Below are 22,291 nucleotides of genomic sequence, written 5' to 3' on the forward strand. Positions count from 1 at the left end.
GCTGCGTCTCCTGGTTAAAAGGACGCAAGGGGACTTCCAGCCACAGCCTGGACATGAGCCCCGCACCACTGCTGACTGTCCTGGTGGTCACCGCCTTGTTGCCTGGTGAGTGTGGGTTGTGGAGGGAGGGGGGTTTGTAGGAGTTCAAATTCCAGAACTTACTAAGGAGGCTGCTGTCCCCCCATGTCAGGTGCACGGGCTCTGCAGTGCCAGAAAGGGTCAATCGAGACGGTGAGGGACGCCTTGGAGCTGCCCCTCAACTGGACAGCTGGCCAGGAAACCTGTGTGGAGGGCCAGGGGTGCCAAGACACCCTGATGATCATAGAGAATGGTGAGAGGTTCAGGGGGGTCCTCCCCGCCATCCACTCAGCCTCACCTCTGCAGGACGCACAACCTCTCCCCTCCCAGGGATGGCAGAGTCCTCATTCCCACCGCTTCTTGTCCCCCACCCCCCACCCCAATCCAGGACATCAAGTGAACGTGGTGATCATCAAGGGCTGCACTGCGGCTGAGGACCAAGAGGCCCAAGTCACCAGGCACAGGGCAGGCCCCGGCCTGTCTGTCATCTCCTACCACCATGTGTGCCGCCAAGCCGACTTCTGTAATGCTGTGTCCACCACCAAGGCCCTCGGGGATCTGTCTACCACCACAGGTGCCAGTGGGATGAGGGGCCGAGAGAGGAGGGCAGGGCGAAAGAGTTGACACTGGCTATGTAAGGATGCGCCATCTCTCCGTTGATGGCACTGTGTGTGTGTGTGTGTGTGTGTGGCAGGATCCTGGGGCTTGAACTCAGGGCCTGGGCATTGTCCCAAGGCTACTGCTCTACCACTTGCACCACAGCTGGACTTCCAGTTTTTGGTGGCTCATTGGAGATAAGAGTCTCACAGACCTTCCTGGCTGGACTGGCTTTGAACCATGATCCTCTGATCTCAGCCTCCTGAGTAGCTAGGATGACAGGCATGAACCACCAGCACCCACTTTCTTGTTCCTTTTTTTAACTCCTCCCTGGTCCCTCAGACTCCATCTCTTTCCCCACTCACTCTCTCCTCCCCGCCCCGCTGGCCACAGGCCCCTCCCGCAACACTTCCTCCAGCTGTCCTAGACTGATAAACCAGGAGGGCTTTATGATGCTAGATTATACTCAACTTCAGACTCAGGCCCTGGCTCTAACTGCTCCTAATGCAGAGTCCCACTTTCCTTTCTTTCTTTTCTTCTTCCTCCTCCTCCTCCTCCCTGCTCTCCTCCTCTCCTCCATCTTCTTCCTTTCTTCTTCTTGTCAGTCGTGGGGCTTGAACTCAGGCCTGGGTGCTGTCTCAGCTTTTGCACTCAAGGCTAGCACTCTACCACTTTGAGCCACAGCACCATTTCCAGCTTCCTGGTGGTTCATTGGAGATAAGAGTCTCATGGACTTCTCTGCCCAGGCTGGCTTCCAACAGGGATCCTCAGATCTCAGCCTCCTGGGTGGCTAGGATGACAGGTGTGAGCCACCAGCACCCAGCCAGACTCCTGCTTTCTGTACCTCACTCACATCTCTTTTCAGGCTTAAGAGACACTCACTGGCCCTGGCTCAATCCCTTCTCTGCACATATGGCAAACACTCTGGGAGATGCCCTGTGTCTCTGAACTCAAGACATTTTGGTTTTTTTGTTGTTGGTGATGGTGGGTTTTTTTGTTTTTGTTTGTTTTTTTGGGTCCGGTCATGGGGCCTGAACTCTGGGCCTGGGCGCTGTCCCTCAGCTCTTCAGCTCAAGGCTAGCGCTCTACCACTTGAGCCACAGCGCCACTTCCGGCTTTTTTCTTTTTGCTTATGTGGTGCTGAGGAATCGAACCCAGGGCCTCATGCATGCAAGGCAAGCACTCTACCACTGAGCCACCTTCCCAGCCCTCAAGACATTTTGTGAACAGAACACGCTGTCTTCCTTGACTGTTTTGTAAAAATCAGAGGCGAAGCCATTGGATCCTTCCAGGCCATCTTCCTTCCCTTGGCTAAATCCTTGTCGCTCCCCACCCACACCTGAACCCCAGGACCCCTCCTGCCCTCAGCCCCTCAGGTGTCTGTGCAGATCTCACCCCCCCCCCACCCCCTGACAGGTGACACTTGCCCCACATCGTAGGCTGCCTGCCTGCCTGGAGTCCAGGAGGCATGTCCAGGAATGGAGGAGAAGGGAACTAAGAAGCCAGATTCTTGGGGAAAGCACGGTGCCCGGATTTAAATGCCTGTCCCCTCCCCAGCCCCAGGGACCCTGCGCTGCCCAGTCTGCTTCTCCCGAGGCCAGCCATGTCCTGAGGACTCTCGAGAACACATCTGCCCCGCGGGGTACACTCACTGCTATGATGGCGTCCTCAAGCTCAGGGGAGGTAGATCTCCAGATTTATATCAGGGCCCCTTGGGGACTGAATGGGGAGGCCTGGGCATTCAGATCTGAGTGTTTGGGGAATAAGGGTAAACTGAGGCACGGCATGGGACCCAGAAGGGAAGACAGAGAGCTGGCCTTCCCTGGGAGACTTGGATGGTCTTTGTGTCAGCCTCTCCATGTCTCTCCTCTTTCCTCTGCTCTAGGAGGGATCTTCAGCACTCTGAGGGTACAGGGCTGCCTGCCCAGGCCGGGCTGCAACCTCTTCAATGGGACCCAGACCATCGGGGTCATGGATGTGAGTGAGAGCTGCGGTCCCCGGTCAGGTGAGCCCCAGCCCCAGCCGGGGACAGCAAGGCCCGGCCCTGCCCCGCAGCCCTGGGGAAGACCACAGGGCTGAAAGGCATCCGTGGAGGCCACGGGCCCAGCGAGGCAGCTGCTTCTCACCCACCCAGCACGTGCGAGGCCGGGAGGGGACCCCGCGTGAGTCCAACTGAAGAAGAGAGACAGGGAGTTTGGCCCAAGAGACTGCAACCCATGGGGAGGAGACTGAAAAAAGGCTGGGTGGAGGACATTCAAGTGTTCTGTCCAGATAGGAGGGTTAGGGGTGCCGGGAGGAGGGCAGGGGTGCCAGGCGCAAGACCAGGTGCTTCTTTGCACGGGATTCTGCAGCCTCCACTTCAGAGCAACATGGTTGGCAGGGTGGAAGTCATTATGCGCTTGCAGACCTGTTGGTACACACCCTTGACTCTGGGTCGCCCTGGGTGACCGCACCTATTTCTTCCTGTCCCCCTCATCCGTGGTATTGGGGCACAGGAAGGAAAAGCAGATTGCATCAGGTGAGCAGGGGTTGGGCAGGACTTAAGTGAGGGCCTCCATTTATGCAAATGAAGGGTAGAGTAGAGTGTCTCAATAGAAAAGGCTCATAAGGCAGGGCACCAGAAGCTCACACCTGTAATCCCAGCTGCTCAGGAAGCTGAGATCTGAGGATTGCCAAGTCAAAGCCAGCCCGGGCAGGAAATTCTGTGAGACTCTTACTTCCAAGGAACCACCAAAAGCTGGAAGTGGAGCTATGGTTCAAGTGGTAGAACACCAGCCTTGAGAAAAAAGAAAAAAAAAGGCTCAGTGACAGCACTCAGTGCCTGAGTTCCCATTCTGGGCCCATGACCCTATCCCACCCCACCCCACCCCAAATAAAGGAGGTCCAATAGGAGTCTTCACTCCCCTTGAGAGCAGGATGATCCCTGGCCCTGCCTCAGTTTCCTCCCCTGTCCATGTCACCATGGAGTCTTGGAGTTGCAAGGAGAGAGTTGGTTCCAGCCAACACCCCTCTGCCACTAGACTGGGAGATGGGAGGACGGGGGCTGGGGCAGCAGGAGCATGCTCTGCACAGGTCAGCTTGTGGCCCCTGGTGAGTGAGGTCCCACTGCTAGAGGCTGAGCCAGCACTGGGCGCTGGCTGAGGTGGAGGGGGGAGGGGGGACCCGCTGAGATGGATCTGCCATCCCCATCTCAGATGCACAGCCCCTGGAATGCCAGAAGGGGACTCTGGAGATCGTGAAGGGCATATCTGAGCTGCCCCTCCGGTGGACAACAGGGCACCAGACCTGCGAGGCAGGCGAGGGCTGCCAAGACACCCTGATGATTGTGGAGAATGGTGAGATGGGGTCTCCCCCCAGAGGCCGCCCTCCCCCCATCCGCTCTGCCTCCCTTCTGCCCTCCAGCATCCAGCTTCAGGGGGCGCCTGGAGACCCCTCTTCAAATCCCAGGAGCCCTGTCCTCTGTCCTGCTGGCTGAAAGCATTGGGTTCCCAGAGTCCCCTCCCCACACACACACAGCCTGTGTGGAGGTGACAGGGGTGGAGTCCAGCTTTCCCTCCAGTCTGTCGCCTTCCTCCCCCTGCAGGGCCTCAGGTGTACTTGGCGCTCTCCAAAGGCTGCACCGCCGCCCAGGACCAAGAGGCCAGCGTCATGGAGCACAGGCTGGGCCCAGGGCTCTCTGTGGTCTCCTACAGCCTGGTGTGCAGACATGGGAACTTCTGCAATGGCCTGGCAAGCACCGTGCCCCTCTGGGCTCCGCCCCCTGACACAGGTGCCAGGGGCAAACAGAAAATTCAGAAGGAGAGTGCCGCTCTGCGGGGAGGAAATGAGCACAGGCCTCAGGGGTGGAAGTGAGCACACAGGGCTTCATAACTTGCAGACACTCCCTGGCTGGATGGCAGCCATACCCCCCCCCCCTTCCAGGCTCCCCTCACACTGCTTGCCTGCCCTCTCTGGTCCCTCTGCCTTCACCCTTCCTCACTCTGTCCTCTGTACCCCAGGACTCCCCACTCCTTGCAAGTGTCCTGTCCCTACAAACAGGATGTACCTTTTTTTTTTCTTTTTGTAGATTGTGAGGCTTGAACTCTGGGCCTGGGCACTGTCCCTAAGCTCTTTGGCTCAAGGCAAGTGCTCTACCACTTGAGCCACGGGGCCACTTCTGGTTTTCTTCTGGTTAACTGGAGATAAGAGTCTCACAGACTTTCCTGCCCAGGCTGGCTTTGAATTGCGATCCTCAGATCTCAGCCTCCTGAGTAGCTAGGATTACAGGTGTGAGCCACTGGTACTTGGTTAGGATGTATCCTCTGTGGATCTACCAGCCTCAGATGCTGGACTTGACCCTGAATCATCATCCTGAATTATGCTTTGTTAATGGCACACTTGGCCTGTACCAATCTACTCTTGCCTGTTATTGAACAGAACTTTGCTTTGGGTTTCTCAACTGTGGAATGTTTTGTGGCTAGGACAACACTGTCTTCTTTTGTCTCTCTCTCTCTCTCTCTCTCTCTCTTTTTTTTTTTTTTTGGTTGGTCGTGGGGCTTGAACTCTGGGCTTGGGTGCTGTCTCTGTGCTCTTCAGCTCAAGGCCAGCACTCTACCGCGTGAGCCACAGCACCACTTCCAGTCTTCTAGTGGTTTTTATTGGAGATAAGAGTCTCATGGACTTTCCTGCCCGGGCTGGCTTTGAACTGCGATCCTCAGATCTCAGCCTCCTGAGTAGCTAGGATTACAGGTGTGAGCCACCGGCGCCTGGCTCCTTTGTCTCTTTTTTGTGGCAGATCAGTCCTCAAACTCCATATCTGATGCTTTTTGCTCCTTGGATGAGGCTCTACCACCTGAGCCACGTCTCCAACCCCGTCTTCCTTTCCTGTTTATTGGAACGTGTGGGTGATACCCCTAGTCTGTCCATCCGTCCTTCCTTCTTTCCTTCCTCCCTTCCTTCCTTGTCATTGCCCCTGCCCAGCCACACTAGAGACCCCAGGACCCCTCCTGCCCTCAGCCCCCGGCATCCCTGCGGCTCTCCCAGGCCCTGTGCCCCTGCTCAGTCACGTGACACACGCTGGCCTGCCTGACAGGTGCACAGGAGGGCGATTGGCGGGTCTGACAACTTGATTCTTCAGGCCAGCATAGTGAGGATGGAGGAAAGGGCAAGTACCATGCAAACCAGAGCCCCTCAGTGCCTCACTCACTGCACCTGTCCCCTCCCCAGCCCCAGGGACCCTACGCTGCCCAGTCTGCTTCTCCAGAGGCCAGCCATGTCCTGAGGACTCACGGGAACACATCTGCCCCGCGGGGTACACTCACTGCTACGATGGCACCCTCAGCCTCAGGGGAGGTAAATCTGGCCCCGTGGTGACCACATTGGGGGGGGCACTGCACATTCAGATCTGGGTGTCTGGGGAATAAGGGTAAACTGAGGCACGGCATGGGACCCAGAGGGGTAAGCAGGTTGCTGGCCTTCCCTGGGAGACTTGGATGGTCTTTGTGTCAGCCTCTCCATGTCTCTCCTCTTTCCTCTGCTCTAGGAGGGATCTTCAGCACTCTGAGGGTACAGGGCTGCCTGCCCAGGCCGGGCTGCAACCTCTTCAATGGGACCCAGACCATCGGGGTCATGGATGTGAGTGAGAGCTGCGGTCCCCGGTCAGGTGAGCCCCAGCCCCAGCCGGGGACAGCAAGACCTGGCCCTGCCCCGCAGCCCTGGGGAAGACCACAGGGCTGAAAGGCATCCATGGAGGCCACGGGCCCAGCGAGGCAGCTGCTTCTCACCCACCCAGCACGTGCGAGGCTGGGACCCCACGTGATCTGTTTGTGACTTCCCTGGTTCACCTAAGTCCTGTGATTCCTTGAACCCCCAGATGCTCTGACGTGTTTCCAGGGAGTCACGCTGCAGTCTGGCAGTGGCTTTAACCAAGACCCTGAAGATTGGAGTGCAAATGGGAAGCAGACATGCAATGTTGGGGAGGTGTGTCAGGAGACACTGCTACTCATCGACGTAGGTATGTGCATGAGAGGAGGGGTTGGGAGGGCATAGTGAGGCCCTCACCCCTGTATTGTGTCCAGCATGCCCCTTCTCTGTATTCTGTATTCTGTCCCCCACTTCCCCTCATGTCTGTATATCTCCATCCATCACAGCCTTTCTCTGCACCTTGGTGTCCCCTGATTAAAACACTGAGGACAAGCTGGGCGCTGGTGGCTCACGCCTGTAATCTAGCTACTCAGGAGGCTGAGATCTGAGGATCATGATTTAAAGCCAGCCTGGATGGGAATGTCCTGGAGATTCTTTATCTCCAATTAACCAGCAAGAAGCCAGAATTGAAAGTGTGGCTCAATTGGTAAAATACTAGTCTTGAACAACAACAACAACAAAAAAAAAAAAAAACCTCAGGGAAAGAGTTCAAGCCCCAAGACCAGCACACAGGCACAGGCATGCACACGCGCACGCACACACACACACACACACACACACACACACACACACATAGGAACCTGAATGGCAACTCATTTATCTGTCTTCACCAGACACTAAACTGATGTGTGTGTCTCTATGTATCCATCAGGACTTTAGTACTCAAGGCTGGTGCTCTATCACGTGAACCACACTCTACTTCTGACTTTTTGCTGGTTAGTTTGCAGATAAGAACCTCACAGACTTTCCTACCAGGGTTGGCTTGGAACTTTTTTTGTTGGTCGTGGGGCTTGAACTCTGGGCCTGAGCACTGCCCCTCAGCTCTTCAGCTCAAGGCCAGTGCTTTACCACTTGAGCCACAGCGCCACTTCTGGTTTTCTCGTTGGTTTTTTGTTTTGTTTTGTTTTAATTGGAGATAAGAGTCTCATGGACTTTCCTGCCCGGGCTGGCTTTGAACCACGATCCTCAGATCTCAGCATCCTGAGTAGCTAGGATTACAGGCGTGAGCCACCTGCCCCCAGCTTGCCTTGGAACTTCGATCCTCAGCGCTCAGCCTCAGGTGCCAGGATGACAGGACTGAGCCACCAACACCAAGCTGGCCTGCACCATTCTAACGAGGGATTGCATTTACCCTCCATGGAGCGAGCACCCGGCCCAGTTCTAGCTTTCTTCCTCCCCCAGGACCCAGTGCAATCCTGGCGGGGAGCAAAGGCTGCGGGGTCGCCAGGGGACAGGAGTCACAGGGCGTCTCCATCCATTCTCGGCCCCCCGGAATTCTGGTGGCTTCCTACAGCCGGTTCTGCTCCTCAAACTTGTGCAACAACGCCAACAGCAGCAGTGTCCTGCTTTCGTCCCTTCAGCGAGGTATGATGTGCAGGGGCCTGTGGGGACCTCTGTGCTTGGGGATCCGGTGGGTGGCTGCAGCTGAGAAGCAGAGCTGTGTACCTCCAACCTACTCTGTGCTCCCCAGCTCCCCCTGTGCCAGGAGACGTGCAGTGTCCTGCCTGTGTGCAGATCTTTGGCTCATGCTCTTCCAGATCCACACTTGTCACCTGTCCTAAGAGCGTCACCCACTGCTACAGAGGAAACTTCCAAATGTTTGGAGGTGAGTGGGCTGGGAAGGTGGCTCAGTGGTAGAGTGCTTGCCTTGCATGCTCAAGGCCCTGGGTTCGATTCCTCAGTACCACATAAGCAAAAAGAAAAAAGCCGGAAGTGGCGCTGTGGCTCAAGTGGTAGAGCGCTAGCCTTGAGCTGAAGAGCTGAGGGACAGCGCCCAGGCCCAGAGTTCAAGCCCCATGACCGACAAAAAAAAAAAAGAAGAAAGAAAGAAAAAGAATAGTACTGGGGGGCTGGGAGTTTGGCTTAGTGGTAGAGTGCTTGTCTAGCATGTGTGAAGCCCTGGGATTCCTTTGTACCACATACACAGGAAAAGCCACAAGTGGCGCTGTGGCTCAAGCGGTAGAGTGCTAGCCTTAAGCAAAAGAAGCACAGGGACAGCACCCAGGCCCTTAGTTCAAGCCCCAGGAACTAGCAAAAACAAACAAATAGAAAGAATAATACTGGGGCCAGATGTAGGTGGCTCACGCATGTAATCCTAGCTACTCAGGAGGCTGAGATCTCAAGATTGTGGTTCAAAACCAGCCAGGGCAGGAAAGTCCATGAGACTCTTATCTCCAATGAATCACCCCCACCCCACCCCACTCCCCCAAAAAAGGCAAATGGAGCTGTTTCTCAAGTGGTAGAGCACTAGCCTTGAGCAATAAAAGCTGACAGACAGTGCCTAGGCCCTGAGTTCAAGCCATAGTACCTTCACCCAAAAAAAGAATTGTACTGGGATCTGGTCCGTTGGGACTGAGAAATGAGGATCTGGGGACCTGAACTGGATCTGCGGTGGGGGGAGCCAGGCCCTTGAATCTTGCGTGTAAGGGAGGAGGCAGGCAGTGTGCACCCCGACTCCTTTGACCGCTGCTAAAGTGCACCCCTCCCTGACAGGAATTTCTTTTTTTTTTTTCTTTCTTTTTTTTTTTTTTCTTTTTTTTTTTTTTTTTTGTCGGTCGTGGGGCTTGAACTCTGGGCCTGGGCTCTGTCCCTCAGCTCTTCAGCTCAAGGCGAGCGCTCTACCACTTGAGCTACAGCGCCACTTCCGGTTTTCTGGTGGTTTATTGGAGATAGGAGTCTCACGGTCTCTCCTGCCCGGGCTGGCTTTGAACCACGATCCTCAGATCTCAGCCTCCTGAGTGGCTAGGATTACAGGCGTGAGCCACCAGCTCCCGGCCTCCTGACTGGAATTTCATCCTGCAGGCGGACTCTCCTCCCCGCTGACCATTCAGGGCTGCATGGCCCCAAACTCCGCATCCTTGCTGAACCGCATCCAGAACATCGGGATCTTCTCGGTGACAGAAAGCTTTGAGAATAAGGAGGCCAAAAAGGCCAAGAATTTCCAACTTAACAGCGCTGCCCTTTGCGCCTGCCTGGCTCCAGTCTGGAGACTGGGGCTGGCTTTGGGTGTGATGAGCTTTTCCCTTCCTGCTAATCTTATTTCCCTGTGATCTGGGTGACAGGAGCCCGCATTGCTCTCCTAATCCCACAGCCCACTGATCTCCCCGCCACCCAAGGGCCAGTTCTCAGAACAAACCTCCCCTCCGCCTTTCTACAAGTGTAGATTGCTCCTCATGAGATTGTCTGCAGCAGCTGCCCAATTTCACAACTAATAACTTCCTCATTTTTTAAAATACTTAAACCCTGAACCTGCCAGGTGCCAGAAAGCCAGAAGTGACGCTGTGGCTCAAGTGATACAGTGCTAGACTTGAATTAAAAAGCTCAAAGACTGGGGCTGGGAAGTTGACTCAGTGGTAAAGCGCTTGCCTTGCATGCCTGAGGTCCTGGGTTCGATTCCTCAGCACCACATAAGCAAAAAAAAAATAGCTCAAAGACAGTGCCCAGGCCCAGAGTTCAAGTCCCACAACCGACAAAAAAACCAACAAAAATAAACCTGGATGGACACACATACACACACACACACACACACACACACACACACACACACATACACGTACCCTGCGCCCCTTGTACTTCTGATCTGCCTGGTGGTCCTTAGCACCCCTGTGCATCAGTGATTAAAGTCTGATCTGATCTATTGAGGTCTCCATTTCCTTTCATTCTGTCTCTCCCCCACCCCCCTGCTTCTGTGCTTCAAGCTCTCACTTAACTTTTTCCCTTCAAGACTAGTGCTCTACCACTTGAGCCACAACTCCACTTCTGGGATTTTTTTTGCCAGCCTGGGGCTTGAACTCAGGGCCTGGGCACTGTCCCTGAGCTTCTTTTTGCTCAAGGCTAACACTACCACTAGAGCCATAGTGCCACTTCTGGCTTTCTCTATGTGGTACTGAGGAATCAAACCCAGGGCTTCATGCATGGTAGGCAAGCACTCTACCACTAGGCCATATTCTCAGCTCTCTCTCTTTTTTTTTTTTGCTGGATAATTGGAATGAAATCTCACAGCCTTTCCTGCCCAGGGTTCATTTTGAACCACATCTCAGCCTTCTGAGTATCTAGGATTCCAGAGACAGGGACCCAGCTCACTGTGATTCTACCTGAAATGATCTTCCCATCCCCTCTATATATGTTCACCCTCCACATGCACCCACACGTACTCTGTCCACCTGATAATACACTAAGAGCCCAGGAGCAACTGAACTTGCCTTGTGGGGCAGTGGACAGTAAAGGACTGGCCACATGTGTCTGATAACCAAGTCCCCGTTCTTCCTCCCAATGCTGGGATTCATCTGTGTCAGGGGAAGATGTTCATTCAGTGAGAGACGTGTATCTTCATCATGCCTTGCATTTGGGTTTTACCATGACTTAGGAGGTAAGGATACAAAGGGTACTTGCTTCCTTAGCACCAAGTGAAGGGGAAGTAGTAAGATTGTTGATATAGGTTAGGGAGTGGACAAAAAGGTTAGCACTTTCCTAGTGCTGTTCATTTGCATCCTAGGCCAGAAAAGGGGAGGAACGAGAGCTATAGGTGGAAGAGAGAGGGGACAGTTCACCTTACAGGAATTCTGACTTCAGGCTGAAAAGTGTATGCAGCCTATACTCTATAGGAAAAGATTATTGGGGGGAGGAATCATATTCCAGCCTCACTCTCCTGTTGGGGCTCCCTGATGTCTATGCAGTTGAAAGCTATAGGGTGGGAGATCCCATTGATGCAATTCCCCTAGAAATCACTCACAGCACCAAGAAGGAGAAAGGGAAGAAAACTGAATCCAGGAAGAGGAAGGAGACCCCACAATCCATCCCCTTTTCCCTAAGCATCCACATTTTCCCCTGGTCAAGTTGGAAGTCCGAGGCCTCCGTACACAAGGCCACAGTTTCTCTGAACCATTCCTCAGTCGTTTCAATGTGTGATAACAACAATGAAGTCAATTCTCCTACTGCCTGGAACCACCAGTAGTTCATAAATCATCAGGAGAAGATGAAAGTGGAGATAACACAGTTGCTCAGGTCCTAGGTGTGAAGACACTGAGAATCAAGGTTAGAAGCCAGCCTGAGAAGACCAATCCAGGATTAACCTGCACCAAAAGCTACAAGTGGAGATGCGGCTCAAGTGGTCAAGCACCAGTCTTGAGCTGAAGAGGCTAAGAGGTTGAGGCCTCCAGTTCAGGCCCCGATACCATCACAGAGGGCGAGGCCAGAAGAGCAAAGGGGGACTGGGGGTGGGGGGTGGTCTGGGATGCAATCTCTACCCCCAGGGCTGGCCTAGCCCTTCTTCCTCCACAGTCTCCCTCTAGCATCCTCTACTGGCAAAGTCTCCACCTGTGTTTTGGGGCTGGTTCATTGGAGATAAGAGTGCCATGGACTTTCCTGCCCAGGCTGACTTTGAACTATGATCCTCACATCTCAGCCTCCCGGAGTAGCTAGGATGACAGGTGTGAGCCACCGGCGCCCGGCTTAAAGCATAAACTATAGAGACCCCTACAGGGACCCTGAGGAGGCCGTGGAGGAGGCCTGGGCAGCCGAACGTGGAGGGTTCAGAAGAGGCGAGGCTGTCTGGACAGGCCATGTGGTCTGGCAGTGAGAGTCAAGCGTTTCCGCTGGGGACGCGCGGGCACGCGGGGATGCGCGGGCACGCGGGGACGCGCGGGCACGCGGGGATGCGCGGGGATGCGCAGAGCTCAGCTCCAACCCCCTTTTTGCCCGTTTGACTGCTGCGCATGCGTGCCACCATCTGGGCTTACCAGTAATTGGCTGTCCAGGAGCCAATCAGATGCAGCGACTCTCTGAGCTCATTGGCTGAAAAAAAAAAAATCTCTCGTGCGAGCCAATAAGACTTCGAGTGTCCCCTCTGGCCCCGCCCTCCGTAACTCACTGAGCCGCAGTGCAGAAGGCTCCAGAACATCCTTTGAGGTTCGGTGAGGTCATTTGGTAGCGGGCGGGAACGCCACTGCTTAAAGAGGGGCGCAGGGGAGAGAAGCAGCCACGGACTCTAGGTCTGAGGGAGGAGGCTAGGCCGTGGATCCTCGAGTCTGAGGGAAGAGGCCTGGGGTCTGGACTTCTGGGCCTGAGGCTGAAGGCTGGGTCTTGATTCCTGGGCCTGAGGGAGGAGGCTGGGGCCTGGACCCCTGGGTCTGAGGGAGGAGGCTGGGGCCTGGACCCTGGGTCTGAGGGAGGAGGCTAGGGTCTGGACCCCTGGGTCTGAGGGAGGAGGCTAGGGTCTGGACCCCTGGGTCTGAGGGAGGAGGCTGGGATCTGGACCCTGGGCCTGAGGGAGGAGGCTGGGTCTTGATTCCTGGGTCTGAGGGAGGAGGCTGGGGCCTGGACCCCTGGGTCTGAGGGAGGAGACTAGGGTCTGGACCCCTGGGTCTGAGGGAGGAGGCTAGGGTCTGGACCCCTGGGTCTGAGGGAGGAGGCTAGGGTCTGGACCCCTGGGTCTGAGGGAGGAGGCTGGGATCTGGACCCCTGGGTCTGAGGGAGGAGGCTAGGGTCTGGACCCCTAGGGTCTGAGGAGGAAGCTGGGCCTGGATTCCTGGGTCTGAAAGAAATCGTAGGTGTGAGGGAGAAGGAGCTGGCTGCCTTGATTCCTGGGTTTGAGAGGAGCCAGGCGTCTAACTTGGGGCCCCACAATCATGCGTCCTTTGGGAAAAGAAGGCGGGTCCAGGCTCTCAGAATCTCACGTGCCACAGAGGGAGGGGCTGAGATCCTGAGATTTGGGACCTTGAGAATCAATTTAAACGTGGATTGCAGGGTCTGAGGAAAAGGGAAAGGGGTCTTTCGGCCTCATCTGTGCACAGAAGTGGAAGAGTATGAAATTGCTGGATTTCTTGGTGTTAGGGAATAGGTGGCTGGATCTGAGAACACATATGCAGAACATGAGGCATGATAAGTTGTCACTTTGCTCTAGCTCACCAACTACTTAAAATCAGACTTCAGGGGCTGGGAAGGTGGCTCAGTGGTAGAGCACTTGCCTTGCATGCCTGAGGCCCTGGGTTCCATTCCTCAGCACCACATAAGAAAAAAGCCAGAAGTGGCGCTGTGGCTCAAGTGGTAGAGCGCTAGCCTTGAGCTGAAGAGGTGAGGGACAGCGCCCAGGCCCAGAGTTCAGGCCCCACGACCAGACCAAAAAAAAAAAAAAAAGAATCAGACTTCATTTAGCAGCCCCGGATTAATATACCATACAATTCTACCCCAAAGCCAGCATTCACTGGAAGCCTAGATTCATGGTACTAAATGTGGGCTGAAATGTTACCTTTGCTCCATTAAATCACAGATCCTGCTCGATTTTTCCTAACCTCTCTGCAAGAAGCCATGGGAGGCCTCCACATCCACTATCTGCTGTTCCTCTTCCTGCTAAGAGCCTCCTTGACCGGTGTGTGCATGGGCAGCCAGCTCACAGAGGATGGAGTAGTGTTTAAAAAAAAAAAAGTGCCGGGCATCAGTAGCTCATGCCTGAAATCCTAGCTATTCAGGAGGCTGACATCTGAGGATCGCAGTTCAAAGCCAGCCCAGGCTGGAAAGTCCGTGAGACTCTTATCTCCAATGAACCACCAGAAAACCGGAAATGGTTCTGTGGCTCAAGTGGTAAAACGCTAGCCTTGAGCTGTAAAGCTCATGGACAGTGTCCAGGCCCAGAGTTCAAGCCCCACAACCAAAAAAAAAAAGAGAGGGTTGGAGGTATGGCTCAAATGGTAGAGTGCCAGCCAGTGATCAAACACAAGCATCAGTGAGTTCAAATCCCAGTCTCAGACAAATAGAAAAAAAAAAAAGGAAGGGCTGGGAATGTGGCCTAGTGGTAGAGTGCTTGCCTAGTATGCATGAGGCCCTGGGTTCCATTCCTCAATACCACATAAGCTGAAAAAGCCTAAAAGTAGTGCTATGGCTCAAGTGCTAGCCTTGAGAGAAATAAAGATCAGGGACAGTGCCTAGGCCCTGAGTTCAAGTCCCAGGACTGGCAAAAACAAAAACAAAAAATGAAGTAGTGCTGTGGCTCAAGTGGTAGATCGCTAGCCTTGAGCTGAAGAGCTCCAGGACAGCACCCTGGCCCAGAGTTCCAGCTCCATGACCGACACCCCCCCCCCAAAAAAAAAAAAAAAAAAAAAAAAAGACTCCTTCTCCTTTGGGCTGGGAAGGTGGCTCAGTGGTAGAGTACTTGCCTCACATACATAAGGCCCTGGGTTCGATTCCTCAGCACCACATTAACAGAAAGAACCAGAAGTGGTGCTGTGGCTCAAGTGGTAGAGCACTAGCCTTGAGCTGAAGAGCTCAGGGACAGTGCCCAGGCCCAGAGTTCAGGCTCCACAACCAACAAAAAAGAAAGAAAAAAATTTTTAATTAAAAAAAGGAAAGAAGGAAGGCCTGTAATCCTAGCTACTTAGGAGGCTGAGATCTGAGGCTCACAGTTTAAAGCCAGCCCAGACAAGAAAACCTGTGAGACTTATTGCCAGTTAATAGTAAAAAGCCTGAAGTAGAGTTGTGGCTCAAGTGGTAGAGTGCTAGCCTTGAGTATATAAAAAGCTGAGAAAGTGCCCAGGCCCTGAGTTCAAGTCCCCCCCCCCCAAAAAAAGTGTGCCTTTTGCTGCACACCAGAAGGTCAAGTGCTTATCGTTCTTACTTTTCCCCCCAGTGGCTAACGATCTGTATTGTCATGTGGGTAAGTTGAGGACTGTGGAAAACTTCCCAGTGACCTGGTTCACAGAGAAGATTGAGACATGTGAGGACAACCAGTTGCTTTGCCAAGAAACAGTAATAATGATCAAATCAGGTAAAATGAGACAGGGCAGTTGAGTGCGAGGGGGTAATCATGTTGTTTCCTCTACCCGGGCCAAGCAGGCCCCCCCTCCCCTCTCCCTTCCTCCCTCCTGTCTCCTCACAGGATCCAGGATAGCTATTTTGGCTACTAAAGGCTGTGTCTCTGAAGGATCCAAAGCTGTGACTTACATCCAGAACTCAGAATTTCCCGGCCTGATTGTAGTCTCCTACAGCAACTACTGCGACATTTCCCTGTGCAACGACATAAAGTACTTGTCACGGATTTGGAAACCACGAGAGGAGATCCCAGGTGCCCAACAAGGCGGGAGATAAGTGCCAAGAGAAATGCCATGGACACACACACACACACACACACACACACACACACACAAGTGCCAAGAGAAATGCCATGGACACACACACACACACACACACACACAACACACACACACACACACACACACACACCCCTCCCAGCTGATGACCTATCCTGTTCTACATTGTTTCCTTTGGAGTCTTAAGGACTGCTCAGAGCAGAGAGCTGCCAGGACCTCTTTTTATTTAGTTTTTGTTGTTGTTATTTTTTTAGTGCCAGTACCAGGGTTTGAACATAGCAAGGGCTCTAACATTTGAGACATACCTTCAGTTCTGGCTCTGTCTTTTCTCTCATTTATTGTGTTGGATCTGGGACTGATAAGTAGAATCCTTAATCATGGAGATATATAATATATATACTTATATTTTTTTTAATTTTTAATTTTTTGTCGGTCATGGAACTTGAACTTAGTCCCTAAGCTCTTTTTTGCTCAAGGCTAGTGCTCTACCACTTGAGCTACAGCACCACTTTCATTTTTCTGGTGTTTAGTTGGAGGTAAGAGTCCCACGGACTTTCCTGCCCAGGCTGGCTTTCAACTACAGTCCTCAGACCTCAGTCTCCTGAGTAGCTAGGAGCCATGAGCCACCAGCACCCAGCAGTGTGGGCTGTTAAAAACAACAGGTGCCAGTGATTCAGGCCTATAATCCTATATCCTCAAAAGGCTGAGCTCTAAAGATCTTAGCTCAAAGCTATCCCAGTGGAGCTGGGAAGGTAGCTCAGTGGTAGAGTGCTTGCCTTGCATGCATGAGGCCCTGGGTTCAATTCCTGAGCACCACATAAGCAGAAAAAGCTGGAAGTGGTGCTGTGGCTCAAGTGGTAGGGTGCTAACCTTGAGCTGAAGAGCTGAGGGATAGCGCCCAGGCCCTGAGTTCAAGCCTCAGTACTGACACAAAAAAAAACAAAACAAAACGATGCAGTCTTACTTGTGTCTATCATCTGAATATAAACTCTATGAGGTTTTTTTTTGGTTTATTTTGTGCTTTTTATGGTACTGGGGTTTGAACTCAGAGCCTCATGTTTGCTGGGCAGGTGCTCTACCCTTTGAGCCCCACCTCCAGCTCTCCACTCCACAACTTAATGGATCTTCAGATCTCAGGTGGGCTCACATCCTCCAGCCTTTGTTTTTGCTGTTTCTTTTGCTTCCTCCACCTCCACCTCATTTTCATATCATCCATCTGCATCCATTCTCCTTTGCCACGCAGACTTCACCTCTTCCAAGATATTTACTGTAGGGGCTGGGAAGGTGGCTCAGTGGTAGAGCGCTTGCCTTGCATGCATGAGGCCCTGGGGTTGATTTCTCAGCACCACATAAGCAGAAAAAGCCAGAAGTGGCGCTGTGGCTCAAGTGGTAGAGCGCTAGCCTTGAGCTGAAGAGCTGAGGGACAGCGCCCAGGCCCAGAGTTCAAGCCCCAGGACCTATCAAAAAAAAAAAAAAAAAAGGGTATCTGTGTTTCACACAGCTCCGAGCTGCACCATTGTGTATTGTTCATGTGTCTTTTTCCTTGGAGACCCAGCTGTCCAAAGGCGCCTTTGTCAGCCCTCCATCTCCCCACCTAAGCAGGCGTCCACATGCTATAGAGGAGATTGTGACAGGTGGCCTAGGAGCCAGCGGTGGATGGGGCAGCTGCAGCAAGACGGCAGCAGGACAGATGTGGGGGAGAAAAAGCAATGAGACAGGACACCGCCCTTTTTAATTTGCTTTTTTGCCAGTCCTGGGCTTGAACTCAGGGCCTGAGCGCTGTCCCCTGAGCTTCTTTTTCTCAAGGCTAGTGCTCTACCACTTGAGCCACAGCGCCACATCTGGCTTTTTTCCTTTTCTTTCTTTTTTTTTTTTGTCAGCTCTTCAGCTCATGGCTAGCGCTCTACCACTTGAGCCACAGCGCCACTTCGGGCTTTTTCTGCTTATGTGGTGCTGAGGAATCGAACTCAGGGCCTCATGCACGCAAGGCAGGCACTCTACCACTGAGCCACCTTCCCAGGCCCACGGCTCTTAACTATTGCTCTCATCCCCTCCAGTGTCCAATACGTCCACGAGCATCCATTGCCCCACCTGCGTGGCTCTGGGATCCTGTTTCAATGTTTCCTCTCTGCCTTGTCCCCGCGGCATAAATGGATGCTACGCAGGGAGAATCATGTTCTCAGGAGGTAAAGTGACATGCGCGTCAGGTGGCTCCGCCCCTCAGGATTTCCCTGTGAGTCCCTAACACGCATGTCTCCCATCCCTTCTTGTTCCACAGAAGGCATTGACTCGCCTGTGGAGGTCAAAGGCTGTTCAAGCATGACCCATTGCGAGCTGATGAACGGATTCTCCATGATAGGACCCCTCTCTGTGTCAGAAGTGTGCCCGCGTCCCTCTTTCCTGCAACGAAGGGCTGAAAGCAGGGCGCCCTGGCCGTGCCTGCCAGGACGGGGTTTACAGCTGCTGACTCCGTTGCTGGGGCCATTGGCCCACCTTCTCTGAGGAGGTGTCCCGAGCGCTGGAGCTCAGCGTGTCCGCTTCCACTGTGCACCTCCGCCGCTGCCCCGCCAGGCCATGGGTATGCTGGACAGGAGAAAGACACACTGCGTGTATCCGACATGCCCAATAAAAGTTGCCTGTGATTTGTGTGTGCGCCTCAAGATCAGAAGTGGAGCTGGGCGCTGATAGCTCACGCCTGTCGTCCTAGCTACTCAGGAGGCTGAGATCTGAGGATCACTGTTTGATGCCAGCTCAGGCAGGAACATCCAAGAGACTCTTTATCTCCAATGAACCACCTGGAAATCGGGAGTGGAGCTGTGGCTCACAGTGGTAGAGCACTAGCCTTTAGCAAAATTGCCCAAGAACAGTGCTCAGGCCCCAAGTTCAAGCCCCACAACAGACAAAAAAAAAATTAGAAGTAGCATTTTAGCATTGGCTTCCCCCATCCCACATTTTCCAGACGGAGTATCTGACCTCTGGAAAACAAGAGCGAGTTGCTTACATTTACACAACATATGGACAAGGCTGCATGTGGTGAGGCCTGCCTGCCATCCCTGCACGGGCTGCATAGCAAGGCCACATCTCAAAAGAGACAAAATGGATTGAGAACCAGAGCTAGGCGCAGAGCCAGCGTGTGAACTTAGCTCCTTTGACTATGTGATTGTTTTTTTCTCTCTACCAGGCCACCGTCCCCGCGCCACTCCCAGATCACATGAAGGCAAAGCCAGATGATCTGTGTGTGTTATTTCCTAGGAGGCCTGGCAGAGTGGAAATTCTGACTTGTCCGTTTCTCCAGTGAAAATGGCCCTGTTTCCCTCTGTGGCTTGGTGAGTGAAATAAGGCAGACACACAAGATGCCAGAGTTGTATGAATTCTTTTCTACAAAAAGCACGAACAAACTGGGTGCTGGTGACTCACACCTCTAATTCTGGCTACTCAGGAGGCTGAAATCTGAGGCTTGTGGTTCAAAGCCAGCCCAGGCAGAAAAGTCCATGAGACTATCCCTGAACCAGAAATGGAGCTATGGCTCAAGTGGTAGAGTGTTAGCCTTGCACACAAGAAGTTCAGGGACAGCACTAAGGACTGGAAAAACAGAACAAAACAAAAAACAAACTGAGTCTCTCCCAACTAAGACACAGGTAATCACTGATTGCTGAAATGCAAGGAAATTGACACTCTGGAAATACCTTGTTTTGTTTTTTAGAAAATTTTATTTCAATATTATTTCTACGTTCAAGCCCCTTTTCTAGGGGATGACAGAGACCAGATTAATCCACACCCTTTGATAGCCACATCCTGCTTAATTTCACTTGGCTTACAGCAGACACCACAAAATATCTGTAAGTAGTTATATAAATTTGTACAACTTACAAAATTTGTGGAAATAACTTTTTTTTTTTTTGGTCAGCTGTGGGGCTTGAACTCTGGGCCTGGGCGCTGTCCTTGCGTTCTTCAGCTCAAGGCAAGCGCTCTACCCCTTGAGCCACAGTACCACTTCCAGTTTTCTAGTGGTTTATTGGAGATAAGAGTCTCATGGACTTTCCTACCTGAGCTGGCTTTGTACCTCGATCCTCAGATCTCAGCCTTCTGAGCAGCTAGGATGACAGGCGTGAGCCACCGGCACCCGGCTGGAAATACCTTTTTAAAAATGACTTTGAGTGCATGTACATTTGTAATGTGAGGATGTTTCACAGTGACGTTCACTTTGAGCACAACAGTTCACTTTGAACACATTCACCCCTTCCATCCCATCCCTCCCATGCAATTAGGGGCGATCACTTCCAAATATCAATTCCCGAGGGGAAAACCCCAAAAGTCTTCAGTGACAATTCTCAGGGCAGGATTGAAAGGCAGATGGCAACATTTTGGCCATAAAATCTCTAGTGTTATTATCCACTCAGCTTCTCAAGGCCTGTGAGCCCCCGGGGGAGGCAGGGAGGTCACCCCAAGAACCCCCAAGCCCAAGGTCCTAACAAAAGCAACAGCTGGGACCAGCCTAGCCCCTCCACCACACAGCTGTCCTAATCTGCTGCTACCAGGCAACCCAACCAGCTCCTCCTGTTCCGGGAGCTTCTAGAACCATTTGGTCTGATTATTTTTACAAGCAGCCAGCTTCCCTGGGAAACTGGCTTGTGCAAACCTCTAAATTTCCCTTGCTCATAAAATGGAAATAATTATAGCCCTGACTTTCCTGCCACGTATGGGTGGCAGCTCCGCGTTTGGGCATGCACCTGGTGAGGTCCCGGCCACAGCTCAGAGACCGCACAGCTTTGCGGAAAGTCAGCACAGCGCACACCAACATCTGTATTTACAAACCAACACTTTACCCGAGGCAAAAAGTCCAGCCAAGTGCTCGTGGCTCATGCCTGTCATCCTAACTACTCATCAGGCCGAGATCTGAGGATCATGGTTCAAAACCAGCCTGGGCAGGAAAGTCCATGAGACTCTTCTCTCTGGGGAACTACCAGAAAAGTAGCGCTGTGGCTCAAAGTGGTAGAGCGCTAACCTTGAACAAAAGAGCTCAGGTAATAAGGGCAAAAATTGATTTTTAAGGCAATAGGTAAATAAGTAGATAGAAAATAGGTAGATAATTGACAGATGACAGGTTGACAAATGATATATAGGTAAATGATTGATAGGTTGATAGATGGATGATAGATGTAGTTAGGTAATGGATATAGCTATGTAGGTAAATAGATGGATATGCAGATAGATAATAGATAGGTATGCAGGTAGACAGAGCATTTGTAGCACACACCCTTTGCCCAACATTCTAAAGGCAATCAGAGTCACTCCTGGCTTGAAAGCAGGTAGCCAGGCCACCTGTGAAGGTTTAAAAAGTTCCTGTCTTAGCTGGGCACTGGTGGCTCACGCCTGTCATCCTAGCTACTCAGGAGGCTGAGATCTAAGGATCACAGTTTAAAGCCAGCCCAAGCAGGAGAGTTCGTGGGACTCTTCAATAAACCAGTCAGGAAACTGGAAGTGGCGCTGTGGCTCAAGTGGTAGAGCGCTCACCTTGAGCTGAAATGCTGAGGGACAGCACCCAGGCCCAGAGTTCAAGCCCCACAACCGACAAAAAAAGTTCCTGTGAGCCTAACACAGTGTGTGTGTGTGTGTGTGTGTGTGTGTGTGTGTGTGTGTGTGTGTGTGTGTGTGTGTGTGTGTGCTTGCTTGCTTGCACGCACACATGCGTTTTTAGGAAAAATAGAAATGGCTGTTTTTAAGTCCCTGCTGACCAAATTTAAAGAGCAAATGACCTGAAGATCTAACCTTCTAACAAACTCCACACTGGGTTACAAAAGTCCCACGGCTAAAGTTCTCTCCTAGATTGGCCTTGACCCATTTCCCCCACCTCGTCTCCATCCACAGCTGATCCACACACCCCACCCTTGCGGGATTTAGCTGAGTTAGGATTTGGCTGAGCTGAGCGCGGCATAGCAACCACACAGCGCTAACACTGGGACAGTCTGTGAGCTGAACGCAGGTGCTCAGCCGGCAATGTTCCTTCAGGCCACCAGAGGGCGCTCGAAAAACACCAAACCAGGGCACTGCCGCTCCTGCCTGTCATCCTAGCTACTCAGAAGGCTGAGATCTGAGCATCAAGGCTCAAAGCCAGCCTGAGCAGGAAAAATCTGTGAGACTCTTTGTTTGTTTTTTGGATCCAGTCATGGGGCCTGAACTCTGGGCCTAGGCGCTGTCCCTCAGCTCTTCAGCTCAAGGCTAGCGCTCTACCACTTGAGCCACAGCGCCACTTCTAGCTCTTTTCTTTTTGCTTATGTGGTGCTGAGGAATCGAACCCAGGGCCTCTGGCATGCAAGGCAAGCGCTCTACCACTGAGCCACCTTCCCAGCCCCATCTGTGAGACTCTTATCTCCAATTGACCAGGAAAAAGTCAGAAGTGGAGCTGTACCTCAAGTGGTAGAGCACCAGCCTTGAGTGAAAAAGCTAAGGGCCAGCCCTGAGCCCCCAAAATCAGTTAATTTTAAAAAAATGAAGGCAGTGGGGTGGGGTGATGGCCAAGGCTGGAAAGATGGACGCTTCATTTCTCTGTTAGTTTTTTTAATATTGTACAGTGGAAAGTTACTCCTGTATTGTTTAGGTAATTAAAATTGAATAAGCCTTTTATTAAGTACACA

At 52.6% G+C, this 22,291-nt stretch overlaps 2 protein-coding genes across 3 annotated transcripts; both read left to right on the plus strand.

Annotated features, from left to right (window-relative positions):
- Cd177 (CD177 molecule) lies at positions 1–9,866 on the plus strand. Of its 2 annotated transcripts, none has more exons than XM_042667966.1 (13): positions 1–105; positions 191–331; positions 467–652; positions 2,233–2,358; positions 2,561–2,680; positions 3,870–4,010; positions 4,259–4,444; positions 5,881–6,006; positions 6,197–6,316; positions 6,527–6,667; positions 7,759–7,941; positions 8,048–8,182; positions 9,379–9,866. In XM_042667966.1, the coding sequence occupies exons 1-13, from the start codon at positions 54–56 to the stop codon at positions 9,624–9,626; spliced, it is 1,905 nt and encodes a 634-aa protein (XP_042523900.1). In that variant the 5' UTR covers positions 1–53; the 3' UTR covers positions 9,627–9,866. The 2 variants fall into 2 exon arrangements, with proteins under 2 accessions (XP_042523900.1, XP_042523901.1); XM_042667967.1 differs by having other exon boundaries at positions 8,115–8,182; positions 9,379–9,495.
- Positions 9,867–13,778: 3,912 nt separating this feature from the next.
- Tex101 (testis expressed 101) lies at positions 13,779–18,369 on the plus strand. The gene is made up of 5 exons (XM_042668168.1): positions 13,779–13,942; positions 15,197–15,334; positions 15,446–15,631; positions 17,714–17,842; positions 17,935–18,369. Exons 1-5 carry the CDS (start codon positions 13,882–13,884, stop codon positions 18,156–18,158), a joined length of 738 nt encoding a protein of 245 aa, XP_042524102.1. The 5' UTR covers positions 13,779–13,881; the 3' UTR covers positions 18,159–18,369.
- Positions 18,370–22,291: the final 3,922 nt, after the last annotated feature.

This window comes from Dipodomys spectabilis, unplaced genomic scaffold (genome assembly GCF_019054845.1).
Source record: "Dipodomys spectabilis isolate Male_0828 unplaced genomic scaffold, ASM1905484v1 ptg000422l, whole genome shotgun sequence".
NCBI lineage: Eukaryota > Metazoa > Chordata > Mammalia > Rodentia > Heteromyidae > Dipodomys > Dipodomys spectabilis.